Genomic DNA, 18,387 nt, shown 5'->3' on the forward strand with positions numbered 1-18,387 from the left:
CAGTGAATTCTCTAGTTGTGCCATTCTTTCCAGGAAAAAAAAAAACCAACAAAACAGCACAACAAATCTCAACACCTCTGAGTGACTATTCCCTGCAGTACAGCTGTGTTATTGATTTGAAGAAAAAAGCCACACACATTTCCACCTCTCACTCTACCCCCACTCTGCTACAGAAGTGTTAAGCCTTAGGTCCCTGTTTGCCAGATCCATCAATATTGACTTAAAGAATCAGCTTAATTCCTCAGGTATTATAAAATATAACATCTAATGAAAATAGCATGCTTCTGCGAGAAGGACATATCCCTGCTTTTGAACTTCTGTTGTAGGAGATGCAAAGATGTGTATAACTCCCCTTGAGGAGTATTACAACATTAAATTACAAAAGAGCATTTCAGTGGAAGATGTGCAGTGGCATACAGAGAAAGAAGACAATCTTTCACTCTCCTAGAGAGCTGTCTTTTTCTAAATAAATAATTTAAATCAAAATTTTTTAATTTTTTTAAAATAAATAAATAATATAATAGAATATAATATATATGTAATAAATTAAATAAAAATGTGTTCTCATTGCACCAAAGAGAAGTACTGGAAGTGGAGATCTAAAATGCTATCCTAACTCTTTTATACATGATATAATGAACCTTGTCCTGTCTTTTCATGCCTCTAGCTGAGCAACTGTTTCCTATCTTGGAAACACTGAACTTGAGCTTTGACCTCATGTTAAAATACAGAAACATGGCAAGAGGGGCATATGTTTACGTGGATTATTTCCTAAAAAATTATTTTTGAACCGAAAAACTGTAATTAATTACATTCAAAAAGGAAATGATATTCACTTCTGAAAGATGCTTACCAATGGTTAACCAGTAAGGACAAAAATGAACACTCAGTCCCGCCCATGTATGAGGACTGGACACATATTCAGATATATCCATGTATCTATGTATGAATATATATACACGTGTACCCACCAGTGTGCAGGTTTTGAAATACGTAAGAAAAACGTAATCAAAAAAAAGGGCAACTCTTTAGGCCCAGAAACATGACCTAAGATGGAACTAGTGTGTGTTTGGTGTGGGAAGCATGGCAGAGGGACACTGAATACATCTCCCTGAGGCTTGGTTCAAAGGATCATTAACAGTTTATGGCTGCTCCTGATACAAATCAGCCTTTGTCTCCATCTGGAGGTTAATCCACATAAGTAAGTTCACAAGCTAGTCTGAAAGGAGTTTTGCTGAATTCTTAAGTTTCTCTGCAGTCATCATTAATTTAGTGTCTCCCACGGGTTTAGAATGTGATTGGCACTTCATTTTTTTTTTCCAGTGATCTAACTTCTTTTGAATTATAAATGCTTTTTCAGTTGGCAAAAGTTGTTATGCCTCAGCGAAGATGATATTTATGCCAATCTTCCAACCACTTTTTGTATACCTCTGTTTTAGTAAAGATCAGATGATGTTGCTTAAGCTCTAGATGCAAACAGATGTTCACACACGTGTGCATTTGCACTTGTATTACTGTGAGGGAAAAAAAAAGATCTTATGTAAATTTTATAAGGCCATTGCTCTGGGGGAAGAAGCACAATTTTCAATGAAAAATGCTGTGGGGGAAAAAAACCCCACAAAAAATGTCTTCAATCTTCAGTGTTGCGGATTGATCACATCATCACAAGCGCTCATCCTGAAGACTGTGGAGAGACCTTGATCATCAGTGAGAAGCAGACACCTCAGGCTCCCTGCTAGACCCACTGCCTCTCCAGATGGAGTCCAAAGAAAGCCTGTGGATTTCTCTTTCTGTTTGTCTCCCTGCCTCCTCTTGGCAGCTGCTCTGAAGGTAACTGCCTAGGAGATGTCAATCACAGAGCTTTGCCTCCCTCGCTGTATTAAATTGTTACATTTTTGTTTCTTAAATTATTCAGCAGCAGAATGATTATTTTCAGATGGCAGGACCACAGTTATGTAGAATAAACACTCTTATTTTCTACCGCTCTGTGCTATTTTCAAAGTACAGTGAGTTAAATTTGGGACGAAAATGACTCAACAGCTGGTAGCGATCCATGGCTGCAAACACACAGATGCCTCAGTTGTCATCTCCTAACACATGCAGAGCGAGGCAGAGGAAGCACACAGGACTGGGATTTTAAAGACAGGGCTGTGCTTAGAGGCAGGGAGCAAAAGAGGGTGGTACAAGTGTGGGTCCAGAGCTGATCAAGCACTCTGTAGGCAGGACTTACCCCTGAGCTGAGAGAAGGACTATTTGGGGAACGTTTCTGAGAGGAGATGAGGAAGAGGATTTGAAAAAGGTTATTTCTCCCTGGATTAGTATCTGAAAGCTTGCTGGGAAAAATGTGTTCATACATTTGTAAAGGGGGTATTCATTTCTTTAATAAACATCTTTTCTTGCGTGCCTGAAATATAGCATTAAATTGTGCCAGCACACCTGCATAACTTTATTTCTACAGCCACACACCTTTCCTGCCTGCTTATCTCTGCTGCCAAAGCCAGCATGGGAAACAACACACTTTCAACTCTGCTGTGGGGAAAGGTTGGAAGCTGTTTCAACCCTGACCTAAGACTTGTGAGGAGGAGCTGCTGCAAAGGGCAATTTGTCAGCAGAAGCCCTGGGTGGGTCAGAACCAGATAAGCAGCAGAAATGGAGCTGGCAAGCAGTGCTAGTATCCTCCAGACGGGCAGATTTCATTGGTGGGACAGAAGCCACAAGGCCTTCCCAGCCTTCCTGGCAGCAAATGCTCAGGAAGAAAATCTGAGAGGAAAAACTGTCAGGTCTTTTAGCGTCAGTAAAAAAGGGGATTGCAGGCTCCCAGACTATGCCCCAAGCCCAACATCTTGCTCACAGGTCACTAGGCAAAGGTGAGAAATGAGATACAATGTGAGACTACAGATCATTTTATCACAGGTCTGCATGGTGAAGCTAAATCACACGAATAAGGGCATTTAGCAGCTGGAATAATTTCCAAATAGACTAATTAGAGTCTGAATTATTAATGGTAAAATTTATAATTGGCTCAAAGCAAGGTTACAGCAAGAAACATACTTGACTTTGCAAAGAATAATGAAAATTTGCAAGGGTGGTAAAATGATATGCTTCTCTAAGGAAACTGTTAGCAAGAGGGGAAAAACCCTAAAATGGTTGTAAAGGGTATGTCACAAGATAAAACAGGCAGAAACCAGATGAGGAGTAAAGAGAACAGGTAGAACAGTAAATAAGTGCAGAGATGATTTATTGCATTTATTTGCAGTAAATTTGAAACAAAGTAAGAAGACTCAGAAGTCTTTCCCCGAAGGGCTGCCTTGTTAGACATGCAGTAAAATTCCTAACAGTTTCACTGGAATGTGTTCTCAATACAAATTACAAACTTACAAAAGGAAAATACATGAATGTGCAGCTGAAGGACAGATAAGGCTGATAAAACGTCATTCTTTGTTGGTCTTTAATACATTTACAAAGGCAAGTGATGCAGCTCTTGCCAGGGATATAATTTGGTCGGTGATAATTTTATGCTGAAGCAAGTACTGGAAAAAGATATCAGAAGTGCCATTTTTTATTTCCAGCTGGGACCAGGGACAGCATCTCATCAGGGAGGTGCACCAGATTGAGCAGGGGAGGGTGTGGTCCCTCCGAGATGCTGAAGCGTGCCCCCATGGGGCTGCCCTGCCACTACACTTCTCCTGTGGCAGGCAATGGGGAGAAGGACAAAGGTCCTGGAACATTTGGTTATGAAATCAGCCCTGCTCTCAAAACTAGAAATAAAGAAATTCACATGCTAGTGCAAAACAGCTGGCTATTATGAAATTGACTGGGAAAAGAGACACTGAAACAAAAAGATCCTATACATGAATGTGCTGGAAGATGGGTGAAAATCCCATGACTAGCTAGCCATACAGCCTTTGTGCCTAACGTGATAAAGGAAACATTCTTAAATAACTCGATGAAGTACTGGAAGGAGGGATGCTCTGAAGATGGAGAAATTTGCCTTGCTAGGGTTACCAACGGGCCAGTTTATAGCATCTCAGCTCTTTGGGAACGGAAGAAAAACAGAAATTTGACCTTGACTTGGTAACCATGTTGGCTGCTACTGGGAGAGCAAAAGCACCAACCAAATGAAGTGAGAGGTTTGCCACGATAAGCCAAGTCAAGGATTTGGAGGCAATCAGAAGAACTTCTCCAAGTCCAAAATTGTGAACTGCTTCATGGGAATTGATGAAGAAATTATAGTCAGATTTCAAAAAGCAAAGGCATGGTTTTGGTGCACGTAAACATGCTTTGGTCGAAACAGAATACATAAAATGTCCCAAATATGTTCATTTCTTTGGGTAGATGTTTAACTGAACTCCTTTTAGACTATCACTGAATACTTGATATGCATGAAAGCATCAAGTTTGCCACAGGACCATGACATTTCAAAGCAGTGTTACAGAAGCCCCTAAGGTTCCAGTAACTATTATAAAATTGCAAAATTACTGGAGGATGTGCCCAGCACAGAGCTTTTACTGGTGCACAGATTTTCAATAATTTGCATGTAGAGAACAAGCAAGAAGCTGCAAGAGGATGTGCTTGGAGTGATATATAATTTGAGTGTGACCCACTTCTTTAATAGAAATAAGCAGTGTCAAGTAGGATGTGTAAAATGAAAAAATCTTAGTGAAACTTAAGAGCATGGTTCCAAATGGAGAAACTCCAGAAGAGAAACTTTTGCAGGATAAAATCATATTGTACAGTAACGAAATGAAGCTACAGTCCTGGGCATAGGAGACAATGCAGTAGTATCATCATGCAAAACGAGGTCAGAAATACTCAATATAATCTGCAGTGTCCATCTGGCTCTGTGCAAGGTGAGGGACTAATAAAAATCTACTGTGGTCAGGTGAGTGTTGTCATTCAAGATAAGAAATCCAAGTGCAAATCCTAGAATAAATACAGAAAACTATGCAAAAGAACTTCAGATGCTGTAAGAGACGTGTAATTGTTGTTGAGACAGACACATTTGGACTAAAAAGTAAAGATGAATTATTAACAATTTTAACTTGTTACAAAACATGCTGAATAACAGCGTAAAATACACTCTAAATCACAGTTTACATGTCCTGGATTCCAGATGAGCTAATGCCAGATAACAGCCTTGCATTTCACAAATGACTTATTCCAGCAATTTGCTTGAGAAATTACTTCAAGCACAGTAAAGCAAGTCCTTATTAAGCACTGCCACATGGGCTAGCAAGAAGACCATTCAGTAGATATATTAAAGAACCAGAGGTCCAGGGAAAACATGTCTGGTCTTGTAAGATTACCACAGCACATTTCTCAGTGCTCCATTGAGATTTCCTGTTCAAAACCCACAGATAACTTAAGCGAGTAATGTTTAACCCTGAAATTGTTACAGAAGAGCTGTTTATCTACAAATTAAAGCAAAACAAATGCTACAGACATAGCCTAAACAAACAGCAATGCAAATGGAAGGAAAAGGCAGTTTTCAACTGGTTATAAAGCTACCAGCTTAACACAGGATCCTGTCATCTGCAATGAGCTTGGACATTATAAGCCTCCCAAGGCATTTTCCCCATGTTGACCCAGAAAAAAAAAAAAAAAAAAACTAACCAGAACTAAGAGGCATTTTGAAGACTGATGGGATGATATCTTGACAGCATTTATGTCAAGACAGATGTAACAGCTTCATCTTCAAATCATGCTGGGCAAAAAAAAAGGTTCAAACTAGACTCACTGGCTGTAGAAAGAATGCCTACATAACTTCTGACACAGCAGGGAAACATCAATAGCTACTGACTTACAGATTAGATGGTTTTCACTATGTATGTTATTAACTGACTGCTTCATTTTGTAGATGTTACTTCATGCACACTTACTGTTGAAAGAAATCAGGAAAGGTGTAGCAGTTGCCACAGACTTATGCAACGAAGAGAATAATAACCCTTCGTAACTTTGATTCACGTGCCTATGCTGGAGCAGAAAACACATTTGATTTCTTCCCAACACATCTTTATTAAAAATATCACACATCTTGACAGAATTTGGCAGATAAAATAATCTGGTACCTCTCATTTCAATTAGTTTCAGCTTCCAACTGCTGGATCTTGTTATTATTTTGTCTACTCAGTCAAAGAGCATGCTACTATCAGATGGTTTCTCCTTGCATAGGTACTTCCACACTGTGTTCAAGTCAATTATAAACCTTCTGTTAAACATTTTCAAGCAATTGGCTTTTGTGTCACACTGTGCTCTTCTTGTGTTCCAGACCCACAGTCACTCCTACAGCTCTTCTCCAAACCTCTTCCAACTTTTCCCTAGGGTTGGGATGTCCAGAAAATGTTTTGCTTTCCCCAGAGATAATCTTATGTTATGCTCTTACTGCATATTTCCATCAAAATAGTTACGGGATGAACTGGCCCATGCAGCAGCTGCATTGCACTGAGAGCCCCCGTGCAGCTGGTTGATCCCAGCAACTGCAATCCCAGAGACCTTTTCAGAGCTGTCACTTTCTGAGAGGCAGCCTCCTGTTCTGCAATGCTGATTGACGCTTTTGTTCCCAGTTGCACGACCTTGAATCTGTCTCCACTGACATGTGTATAGTTTGGGCATACCAAACAACTATTATTTTCATGTTGTGAGTGACCCATCTCATTATGTGTGGTTACAGTCTTGTCTCACCTGAAAGCTCTCATCAGCTTTCAGAAGAAAATTCTTTGCTAGAAACTCCCCATATCTATTGATAATTTTCAATTACTAAATAAGACTTATCTAGTTTCTAAAATAAATTGCTTGTTGTATTTATCTACTATATTCCAAACACTGAAATCTGCCATGCTGTAGTAAGTTAAATATTACACAGATATCTTGGCATAACATAGCAACATAGCCCCCATGCAAATTAAGCTTTTAATTACATAAGATACACTGAGGTAGTTTGCCAGACCCATTGCCCATAAAGTGCTGAACACCCACAACAAACCATTTACTCGCATCCACATATAGACCACTGTGCACTTGCAAAGGGTAGCAGCAGACTTCAAATGTGTTTGTGGGCACTGAGTCAGCTAGCATCTATCTCACCAACAGCACCAGAACATAAATGCTTGTTATCTTGAGCACTTAGCTCCTCTTTTGGGACTACCCATACTTCCCTGCATTTCACACTCCTAGATGTACCACACTGCAGTAAGAGTGAACAAGTGGTCAAATGCATTGAAATACTGATCTGCTTGGTGGGCAAGGACCGAGACAAGCAGAAACCACCATCAGAAAAAAGAATGAGGAACAGAAGTAATGCTATTCAGTTGCAGATGTTCAGCCAGCGCTGTGTTTGGGACATAACTCTCACATCCTTCGTTTAAAGTAATTGCATGCCATGAAGGCTGGTGGCAATAAGTTGGATGACATCTGTAGTAAGGAAGGCTGGAACAATACACAGGAAATATTGGATAACCTTCAGGGCTATTGTAGTCGAAATGGGAAGAAGTGCAAAAGTGAAGAGTGCCAGGGCATATATCTAGGGACTAATAAACAGAAACTCTGCTGTAAATTGGGAGCTCATCAGTAGAAAATTACAAAGGAGGAGAAAGGCCTGGATGTATTATCCAACTGAAAGATGACTGTGAGTCTCTGGTGTGACACAGCATGAAAAAGGCAAATACAATTATAAAGTACTTCAGGCAAGAGATTTCCAGCAGAGTATGGGAACCTTCACACCACTATACAAAGCACTGATCAAACCTTGTTTGGGAATGACCCTTCTCATCTATTTTTGAGAGAAGCATGTACAAACAAGAACAGGTAGCAGAAAAGACTGCTGGACTGATAACTGGTCTTACAGAGGTAAGTCTGCAGGAGTAGGAAAACTTATATTTAGAGAAGCAAAGGTGAGAAGATAGCATTGCTCTTCATAAGTATCAGAGAACTTAAACCGAAGGTTGCATTTGACTCAAAGAACAACTGAACAGGAACAAACACATATTAAAACATTGAACACAGATTCCAGCTATCAAAGCAAAGTCTCCCACAGTGGGATAAAACAGTAGTGGAAATAACATGTGCTTCATCTTCAGAATTTTATAACTAAATTTCTTAACCTTAGAAAGTTGAAGGGATAGGTGATTCTGCCAGTGTTACTTGTATCAGTAGTGGTCTGGTCTAAGCAACTCAGAATGGCTCTTTCTAGTTTGACTTATGGAATATGCAGCCACAGTTGGGCTATTCATAACATACAACAGGAGGAACTTAGAATGAAATCAAGTCAAGATTACCTAAAACAATTCTGAAAACATGTTTTTAGTGACACAGAAAAGGAGGAACACATGAAAGAAACATTTTCCTTCTCAGACAACAAAATCCTTACCTCCCATGAGGAAGAGAAGCCCTGCCACATATTGCATAAGGCCTCGATCCCAACAGCACCCCAGCACCCCGATAATCCATCCGAAGAGGATGATGGCCACAGCCATGCCCATGAAGCCAGCTGTCATTCTGCGCAGATCTGCAGTGAGGAAGACAGAAAAACAGCATGCCTGAGAACAGAACCTCATAATTGTCTTAATCCAAAATGGTACCAAAATGCCAGGTGTCCAATGTGTGCTGGCACAGAAGGGTTTGCATAAGGAAGGTCCAGAGGGAGGACAACCCATAGATTAAGCCAGTAGCTTGGGTTGGGGGTAGGGAGCAGGTGACCATACAGACAAAACTAGGGATTCACCTTGGTTCTGATTCCCTGTGTGATTTTGGGCAAGACACTGAGCCCCTTTGGGATGCAGTTCCCCATGTGCAGGATGGAGCTTAGCTCCCTGCTGCCCAGCAGTGCTGTTCGTAAATCTTGGGAACTTCAGATGGTGAAACACACAATGCTCTAGTGTCAGGGACAAGAAATGCTCTGCAGACACGTCTGGGGCATAGGGCACTTTATTGCCCTCTCTTGTATCTAGATGGTGACCTTGTCAGGTGGTTTTTGGTGAGGACGTTTTTGAGTGGTCCAGGAGCACAGTGAGTAGGGAGAGGGCAGGAGACCAAAGCGGAGCATTTTGTACTCTGAAAGTGGGGACAGAGTACCACGTAAGGTATGACTGCATGGGGCTGACCTGTATTTATTTCAGAAATAAAAGAAAAAGGTCTTTAAGATCTAATGCAAGAAATCCTTAAATTAAGCCCTTGCTGCATCCTGTATTTGCCTTCTGCATAAAGGATGGGACTTGAGGGATCCCTTGTTCTACATGTGTTGGGAAAAAAAATCTTCACAGCTGCTTTTGATGTGAAATCTGAGCAGGGAGACCACCTGGCAAAAATAGCAAGGCCTATGAGAGCTGACAAGCATCTTTACATTCTCAAATAATTGAACAGATGGGGATGTCTTCACTAACATTCGTCTGTTCCCTGTCCTTCCTCATGCATGCGTACAAAGTTTAAGCACTGATATGTCAGGAATATATGTATAGGGAAAATTTCAGCCAAGTTAGCTCTCCAAACATTTGTTTCCTTCTTAAAGCAAATGTTATTTGCATAGCAATGATATCACTTTCTTTCAAGAAACAGAATGCTTATGACAGAGGGAAGGGGAACTGAAAACCATGAATCAGCCACTAATCTCTATGGCAGCTTTTTCCTTGGCTGGCCTTTTCCTGCTTCTCAGTTTCTGTTATCATTTGCCCTTTTTCTATAGTGGATCAAAAGGACCACAGATACCAGCAGTGCAGATTTAGTGAAATTTATGAACAGCAACAAATTATCATCATCAGAGACTAAAAACAAACTCCTAATCCAAAATTCTGAGACTCTGCAAGATCTGTAGGTGTGTTGAGACAGAATGATGTGATTCAGTGAAAAACATTTCACTCAGGGCTGTGCTCGCTGTAGTAATTCTTACAGGAGATGAAGTAGCAGAACATAAGCCTTCCCTTGAAATTATAACTAGTTCTTGTAGATTGTCACTGATGTCTGCAAGGACTCTCCCACAACACAAAGATTACCAGGCCTTCAGCCCAGCAGTGACCAGAGCCCTTAAATATATATCTTTAAGTCATCCTTTTATCTCAAGTTTTGTGACTGTCCCACAAAAATCAAACAAAAACTCTCCACAGAACATTTGAATATATTCTAAGCAATCTGACACAGAAAAAAAACCCCACAGCCATACCCTGCAGAAAATCCTACTTCTCATGGGCAGCACTGGTCCTTTTTCCCTTTTTAACTTGTAGCAGCAGCAGATAAGTACCCTCAGGCAATTTAGGGAGAAGGACACAGAATATGAACCCATCTTCTCTGGACACAAACCCACATTAATGGTAATTTTATGGTTATTGCTCTGTTGGCACAATGATTGGCAAGGAAAGCATAGCAGAAAAGCAAAGACTTGTATAGTGTACTTGGAGCAATATGTATATTCTTTCTGCTAATCTGGGAAAAAAGTGTGCCATATAAATAAACAATAGCTCATCAGTAAAAATTGGTGGGGTTTTTTTTTGTCCAAGATTGGTCAGCACTGATAAAACTTTCCCTAATTAAACATGTTGCAGTGGTAAATAGTGTTATGCTTTGTTATGTAACACTACTTTGTGGCATTCTAACATATCCTGGGTTTGATTTTTTATTTTTCTGTTGTTGTTTGTTTTTTTTTTTTGTCGTTGTTTGTTTGTTTTTTTCCCTTTAATTATCTTCAAATTATGACATAGAATCATAGAACAACCAAGGTTCTTTCTTGGAAAACTTCTTCAAGTAATTGAAGAATCTCAGGATGATGGTGTGACAATCCCAAACAACTGAAGGAGTGATTATGCCAGAAAAATACATTGCCGCATGTGATGCAGCAAAATGGAAGCTGTAGCTGCAAAAAAAAAGTGGTTGAAGCCCTGAAAGTAACAGGACAAGAGCCTGTGAATGTGACACCTTCTCTAGCTGGAGTAAGAAGACTTTATCAACAGGTTCTGCTTGATGAGGCAGCCAGTAGTTAGACCCTAACCATAAAGCTCTCTTTGTTGCCTTGGTCTCTATCACCCACAGGCTTGCTCATGGCCATTCTTCAGGAACAGCTCTTAACATTCTATTCCCTTCATGGTGTAAAAGGCAACGCTTCCTCTCCTTCTTCACATGTCCCTTCTGAACAGCTTGTAGTTGTTGATAGCCACAGTCCAATCATGGGAATCATCCCACCAGGTTTCAGTGATAGCAACTACATCATGGTTTTCTACTAGCATAATGGCTTCCAGCTCCTCCCAAGTTTCCCAAGCTGTGTGTATTGGTTTAGAAACACTTCAGCTGAGTAGCTGGTCTTGTTATCTTCTTGGAAGATAACTCCTTAATTCATTTGAATTATTTCCCTTGAGTTTCCTTGTTGCCTTCTCCTATTGTCTCAGTGGTCCCTGGCTTATCATCTTAAGATCCCAAGTGTGCTTCAGTGTTGCCAGTACAACTCAGGGCATCAGGTTGAGGGCCTCCACTAGAACCCTGTCTCTGTAATTTAGCTATGCCATTCCATGTTACCATGGACAGGCTCACTATTACCTCCCTCCTTCAAACCTAGTTTAATGCCTTGCCAATGAGCCCTGATAGCTTTTTGCTAAGGTCTCTCTTCCACCTTTTAAAGAAGTGAAAACCATCTGTTTACTGCTCAGTGACATGTAGGCTATTCTGTTTTCTGGCATTTGGGGCATTCAGTTCCCTGCAGGGAGGAGTCACTTACAACTAATATCTATCTCTTCTTTGTGGATGTAGCCTTGATATGAGAGGAAGGCTGTTCTAGTTAGGTTTTGCTGTCTCCTCCAGTGTCAATGGGCTGTTACCACACACAGACAGGCATTCCACCTCCAGAGCCTTGTACCTGTTGTAGGGTCCCCGAGAGTGTAGAGTGGGCAAGGAGGGATTCTGCTCACAGGGCCAAGTGACGACTTGCTTCCATGCAACCAGTAGTCTCACTGATCTACTACATGGACTTAAATAATCCCATCACCTGTGGATGAATATACAGTATTCTCTTTCCACTCACATTTTAGAGACGCCTTTTTCATCCCATTTTCCATTTTTACAAACTAAAAGTTAAGTGTGAATATATTCCCTCTGAGAATATTTTACATGGCTAACATTGCTACAGGTGCTGCTGAATGTAACAGAGAGGGAAACAAATCCTGATTCAAAACCAGTGTGAATTATTAGGTCAGGAATTCAGATACCTCATTCAAGTTGGCTAGCAACAACACATTTCTTGATTCGTAACATTTGAGAAAGGACAGGGGTTGAAATAATCCAATTCCCATGACTGAAACTGAAATTGTAAGCCTGAAAACCAAAAGCTTCATGAATCATGATGAAAAGAGAAACATTAGCATTTTAGACAACCTATTTAAAAGAGTCTCATAAAACAACATGCACTTCCTAAAAGCATTTTAGTCTTCCGCAAGAGAATATTAACTCCAAAGCTTTTCTGAAGATAATGAAAGGCAGAAGAGCTGATTAAGATCTGCTTATTTTCAAGTAGCTAGCGGAGAAGGTTCTCTCTGTCAGTTTGAAAATGCCCCTGCCCTTCATTTCACCCTGATATCTGTCCATCTGTGTTTGTTATGAGCAATAAAGCATTTCATGCTGGTTGTCACATCATGGAAGAAGTTTCACACCCGAGCAGCTGCAAACAGAACATGTTCTGAATCAGCGCTGCTTCTTGAAAACTTCAATATGCCTTTTTGACTTCTGATGTTCTGTCCTTTTCTTTGAAATTGCAAGTCATTTTTCTAAGGCAAAGGCTTGATCCTTCTAGTGATATCTATCTTCATTTTGGAAAAGAAGATTAGTATTCTGAAAATATTAGACATTTATTTCCTCTCAACAGGTACAGGAAGCAAAAAATGTGAAAGATGGGAAAATCAAGACAAGATGAAAATAAACAACCTGCTCATGACTATGTGAAAATGTTGTGGAGGAGCATATAACTGAATCTATATCATCAGGATTTCTGGCAAGCCATTTAGTTGCATGACACTGCTTTGCTTTCAGCAATGCTTGTTCTCAACTGTTTGATACCAGATCATGATTCTGATTATCAGGTCATAAGAATGTGCAGTACTGCTGAAAACAGAATTTCAGGTAGTTCACCCTACATCTCCTTTCTTCTGTCAACATAGAAAGGTCCATGGGAAGAAAGGATCCTGAAGGCTGCATCCAGAATTTAGAACACCTTAGAAGATACTCACAACATAGGGCAGCCCATGTACTATCAGGAAGGGAAATCAACATGTATTTCAGTGTCCTTCTAGGACCAAATATCAGTAAAAATCACAAACATCACAAAAAGCAGAAATACAGTAGGGTAGCATTATTATTTAGCATAATCCTTCATTCCAGGTCATCTTTGTATATACTAGACCTTGATCTATATTAGATCTTACTTCAATCTATACTAATCTAGCATAGATCAAAGTATGATCTAGTACTATGCTAGATCAAAGTACTGTAGTAGATCCTGTAATAATTTCATTCTCATCTCTCTTTAGTGATGTGGGTTTAAACACATTTGTACTTGAAAAGAGTCTAAATCACTCTCTTCTCATCTTTTTCAAAGCAAATATAGGTATGATTCTATTGAAACTTGTTTAAGAACAGCAACTGGCGAGCAAAATTTACCAGCTTTCACTACGTTTAGTTTAAAATTCTTCACAGAGCAGGCTGCACAGAGAGGTGGTGGAGTCTCCTTCTCTGGAGACGTTCAAGACCCACCTGGACGCCTACCTGTGCAACCTGGGCTAGGGAGCTGCTTTGGCAGGGGGTTGGACTTTGATGATCCCTTCCAACCCCTAAAATTCTGTGAAACAACTTCTTGTATAAACAATCAGACTCAGAGAGGTACCTGTATCTGGTATCTTTCCTTCTCTGACCTCACCCCAACAGCACAAAATGGGTCAAGATCAAAAATTGGATAGATGTGTCTTCTACTGAATCCTAACCCCAGCGGCTCACAGCTACCGTGAATAAGTGAGTATTAATGCAAATGATTTTGAGTGGCATCTTCTGGCTCTCACACTTCTCTCCACACATCTTAAGACAGTGTTTTGGATGAGGTTGGCAAGTGGAGGGTGAGGTTTTAATCTTTTCTTTCCACTTCAGGAATGAAGAGATAAGAAATATGTATTAGTCTACCTGAGACTCCATTAAAATCTCTGAGTACTTTTCCTGAATTTTGTAGCAATTCAGTCTCCAATTTGAAGATTACTCTAACACAATCACAATGAGTACAATCTACTTCAATAAAAGTAACAGAAGATTATATTTATATGCATATACTCTGCACCAGGGAGTGACTCAGAAGAACAAGTCTCACAAATAGATACACTTACACAACCCTCATAAATGAGAAATCAAAAATCCAAAGAACTCAGGTGAGCCTTTGTATGAACTATATGGAAATGCTGATAGGAAACTTCACAAACACTTGTCTATGGCATTATTCAACGTATTATGCCAATTTGGTGCCAGCTGCACCCTGCTGGCACTTCAGCCTGCCTTCCTTCGTAGGAAATCCCAGTGATTTTAGAGTTGGGCAAGCAGTTCATCAGAGTGGGAATGTAGTCCTGTCCTGCTCAAGGGCTGACACCTTCAGAGATTCACACCAAGATAACAAACCTCAATGACTGTGCAATTTCTTGTCTCCATTGAACCTTCCCATGAAGCATCAGGGAGGGAAGGGACATCCCAAAGCAGGTAACACACAGTGTGTTACTGCCTGAAAGAAGTTCCTCCAGTACTGGGGGAAATTACAGAAGCCTAAGAAATTCTGCAGTGACCAAAGGCAACATCTAGAGTTTGAATATCAAGTTCTGATCTTACTCTTGCCCTTTGCTTTTGCAGGGTAGAGAGGAGACAAAAGAAAATCACTAGATAATAAGTGTCAGAGGTAAGGAGGCAGTAGAGAAGTACAGAAATAGAGCTTGTATAAGTGCAGGGAAAAAAGATAGGTAGGAAAAAAGTGTCTCATTTGAGGCTGAAAGGATGGATTTGTATTCAGAAGACTTTATGACATGGATATTAAAGAGGTGGATGTATAAAAGAGGCATTTATGCAGCAAAAATTTAACACATTAAATGGAGTTCTGATCTAATGTAGAGTTTCACCATAGAAAGCAAAAAAATTATGCTAGGTCTGTGGAGAAAGACAGCTGAGAATAGCATCATGTAGAATGGTTCAGCCTTTTGCTCCAATCTTACTCCCCTTGTGCTGAAAAAGAATATTTAGTTAGAGAGCAAATTATGTGCTGTACTGCTACTCACTCTGAGTGGCAGTGGGCTGGGAAGGAGACAGTAGCTTGCCCCTTACAACCCCCAGTAGTAGTGGGCTAGTGTAGTTCAGCCTCTTCCTAAGCATTTTTCATTTCTCTGTCCTATCCTCTCCCATCCTCTCCTATCCCATCCTATCCCATCCTATCCTATCCCACTCCACTCCACTCCTTCCTATCCTATCCTATCCTATCCTATCCTATCCTATCCTATCCTATCCTATCCTATCCTATCCTATCCTATCCTATCCTATCCTGTCCTGTCCTGTCCTGTCCTGTCCTGTCCTGTCCTGTCCTGTCCTGTCCTGTCCTGTCCTATCCTATCCTATCCTATCCTATCCTATTCCATGTCACACTGTCCTCTCCCCTCTCCCCCTCTGATTTCGGAGATTATCCCTTTTTTATGGTTGTTGTTGTTTGTTTGTTTTCATAAAGTACTTTAAGTTGATGATTTATTTTTATTCAGAGATGTTCTTGAATAATCTTTCTCTCCAGATTTACTGTCTGAGGTTTTAGTACTGCAATATGTGATCATCTAGAAACACTTCCAAGCTTCGGTCCCAGCAGAGTACATTTGCAATTTGACCAGTCAACCTCTTCATCCCTTTCTCTCTTCTTAATTCCTCAGAAATTGGGAAAAAACCCTGAGTCAATTGTATTTTTGGCCATCCTTTTTCATATTCAGAACCTTAGTAATTCTTGCTCCTGCTAGATGAGGACAAGTAAAGCTAATATTTCCCAGTCCTGGACATGCCAAGAGTCTTTTCGTTATACAGCCTGCATGGATTACAGAAATGTTGTTGTATTAGAGAAACACATAATAAAATGCATTCTGTTCAATATCAAGCTGTGGGACTTTATCAGGTTAGAGTTGTGAGATCTAGAGAAACATGGGGAAAGTTGCCTCTCCAAGCAACCACTGCCTCCAAGAGACTGAGCATGTGTGTGAAGAGTTCAGAAAGATCTGCTCTCCCTGAAATCAGTGGGATGGTTGGGTACTCCAAAGATTTCCTCTGAAAAATCACTTCTTCCCATTTCCCAAGAGTGCCATCCAAGCTCATTCACCACTTTTTTCAGAGGCATTTAGATAATAATGATGAACAGAGTAAAGTCACAGCTGTGTAATCTGGATACAGGAAGCTCTAGACTCTATTATATGTAGCCATGGTTTTGTTGTCTAGTTGACAAAATCCTGCTTCTACAGGGAGCACGCTCTGTCCTGCTATGCTGCGTTTACATGCCAACCACTATTGTGGGATCTCCACGGTGACTGCTGTGGCCAGTGCAAATGGGAAGAACAATGGGAAAAGCTCTGCTACTCTATCCCAGTGCTGATTGGCATGAAAATGGGATCTACTCTCTGGAAGGAAGTCCTTGACTCAACACATGAAAGTTTCTTAAATTTAATCTTCAGTTAGCCAGAATCTCTTGAATCATTTCTTGTAAAGGTGGACAGGGCTCAACAGGGCCAGAAGGAAGCAGAAGAAATGGAAATATCTCTTCCATTTTTTCTTTCACTGAGGAGAGAAGAGAGGACAAAAAATAAAAAATAAAATAATAATAAAAAAACAACAGATGGAGAATGGAAGAGAGTGATGAAGAAAATTAAATGAAAGTTCTTATTAAAGATGACAAATGAAGTGTGAAAAGAAACAAGAAATGCAATTGTATGCAAAATCCCAGATATCAGGCAGTGTTAAGAGGCTTTTGTAAAACGCAGATTTATCTTAAATTCATCTTGAAGATAAATGAGGTTGAAAGTATAGGGGAATGGACCACAGGAGGTACAGGAGGGGTAATGCAGAAAAAGCACTCCCCTCTGTGATGACCCTGCTACATTTGTCTTCCCTCCTCTGCTGCCCAACCCACCCCACCACCAAAGCCCTGCTCACACTCAGTGACTAAAACATTATCCTCAAGGTTCTTCTGCCCTTACAATCTCTGTCCCAGCCTGTGGTGCAATATTATGCAGCACAAGCCTGAGAATAATCCTATCATAAAGCATTCAGAGCAGTGCGTTTGATAAATGGTTGGGAGGAAAAAGGCTGGAGGTGGAGGGATGATATCTCTGCCTTATCAGTGCCCAGCTCTCTGCTCAAACATCCTGATTCCACACACACTAGTGTTAAATGTTTTAATTCAGGAACTCTAAAAGGTGTATTCTTGTTTTAAAAAAGAGCATGTCATACCAACAAGGCTGGGCTGGGGGCTTGGGAAAGAGGAAAAGGGATGGTGGAGAAGGGAAGAGATATAAAAAAAACCCAAACATTTAAAGCCATGAGAAAACACTCTCTTATGGAGAAATTCTGATTTTGAAGTTTACTCTTCTATTAACATTTAAATTGAAAGGCATTTCTTCCAAGCTCCACATAGGGAACCAAAAAATCTGCATTTAAATAGATACCATTTAAAAGAGGGGGTAAGGGAGGGGGAGGAGGAAATATATATCAGCATTGAATGCTTCTCTGTTTGTCTGAAAATAACTTCTCTTATAGGTTATTATTATTATTATTAATTTTTGTATGCGCTAGAAAGAAGAGTTGGATTTGCATTAGAATTCTGCTTGGCACAAGGAGGAGGTGGGGGCCTGTTTAATTGCCCTAGAGCCAGGTTTTCAGCTGAGATATTTTGCTGGAGGGCCTCTGGGGCCTTCAGGAGGGATGGGATCAGTAGGGCTCTCTCTTTCCTGGTCCCAGCACACACATACACATCCCCAAGGGGATGCACACACCTCCACAATGTCTGTATCCCTGCAGATATAACCACTGTCCCCAGATGCAAAGAATGAAGGTGATATTCCCACACTGTACACAGGGTATAGTGTCAGCCACCTGCTCCATCTGCCAGTCCCTGCCTCATCTCTCAGCCAGGCTCTGCCAGTGCCCTGCATCCCAAGGCTCCCATGGTTTCCAGTCAGACTGGACAACAGCAAAGAGCTGGAGGTGAGGTGGAGCAGAGAAGTCCCTGCCTCATGGGAGAGGAATCTCACATTGTGCCTCTGTCCACTGGAGGCCACAGAATCCCCATTTCTTGTTTTTTGTCATGAGAGACAAAATTAAATTTCACCCACCAGCAGCATTCAAGGAACAAAAAGGCACCTGTGTGTGCTGTGTGCTCTA

At 40.6% G+C, this 18,387-nt stretch overlaps 1 protein-coding gene across 1 annotated transcript in view; it reads right to left on the reverse strand.

Moving 5' to 3' along the window:
* The window catches only part of TMEM178B (transmembrane protein 178B), a 198,425-nt gene that overhangs the window by 9,413 nt on the left and 170,625 nt on the right, over window positions 1-18,387 (reverse strand). The window contains exon 3 of the mRNA XM_065742710.1: window positions 8,366-8,503. Coding sequence (XP_065598782.1) covers window positions 8,366-8,503 — 138 coding nt within the window. The remainder of the gene's footprint in view (window positions 1-8,365; window positions 8,504-18,387) is intronic.

The sequence above is a fragment of the Cyrtonyx montezumae genome, unplaced genomic scaffold (assembly GCF_038088225.1).
Source record: "Cyrtonyx montezumae isolate F1298 unplaced genomic scaffold, pur_monq_1.0 scaffold_3, whole genome shotgun sequence".
NCBI classification, from domain to species: Eukaryota; Metazoa; Chordata; class Aves; order Galliformes; family Odontophoridae; genus Cyrtonyx; species Cyrtonyx montezumae.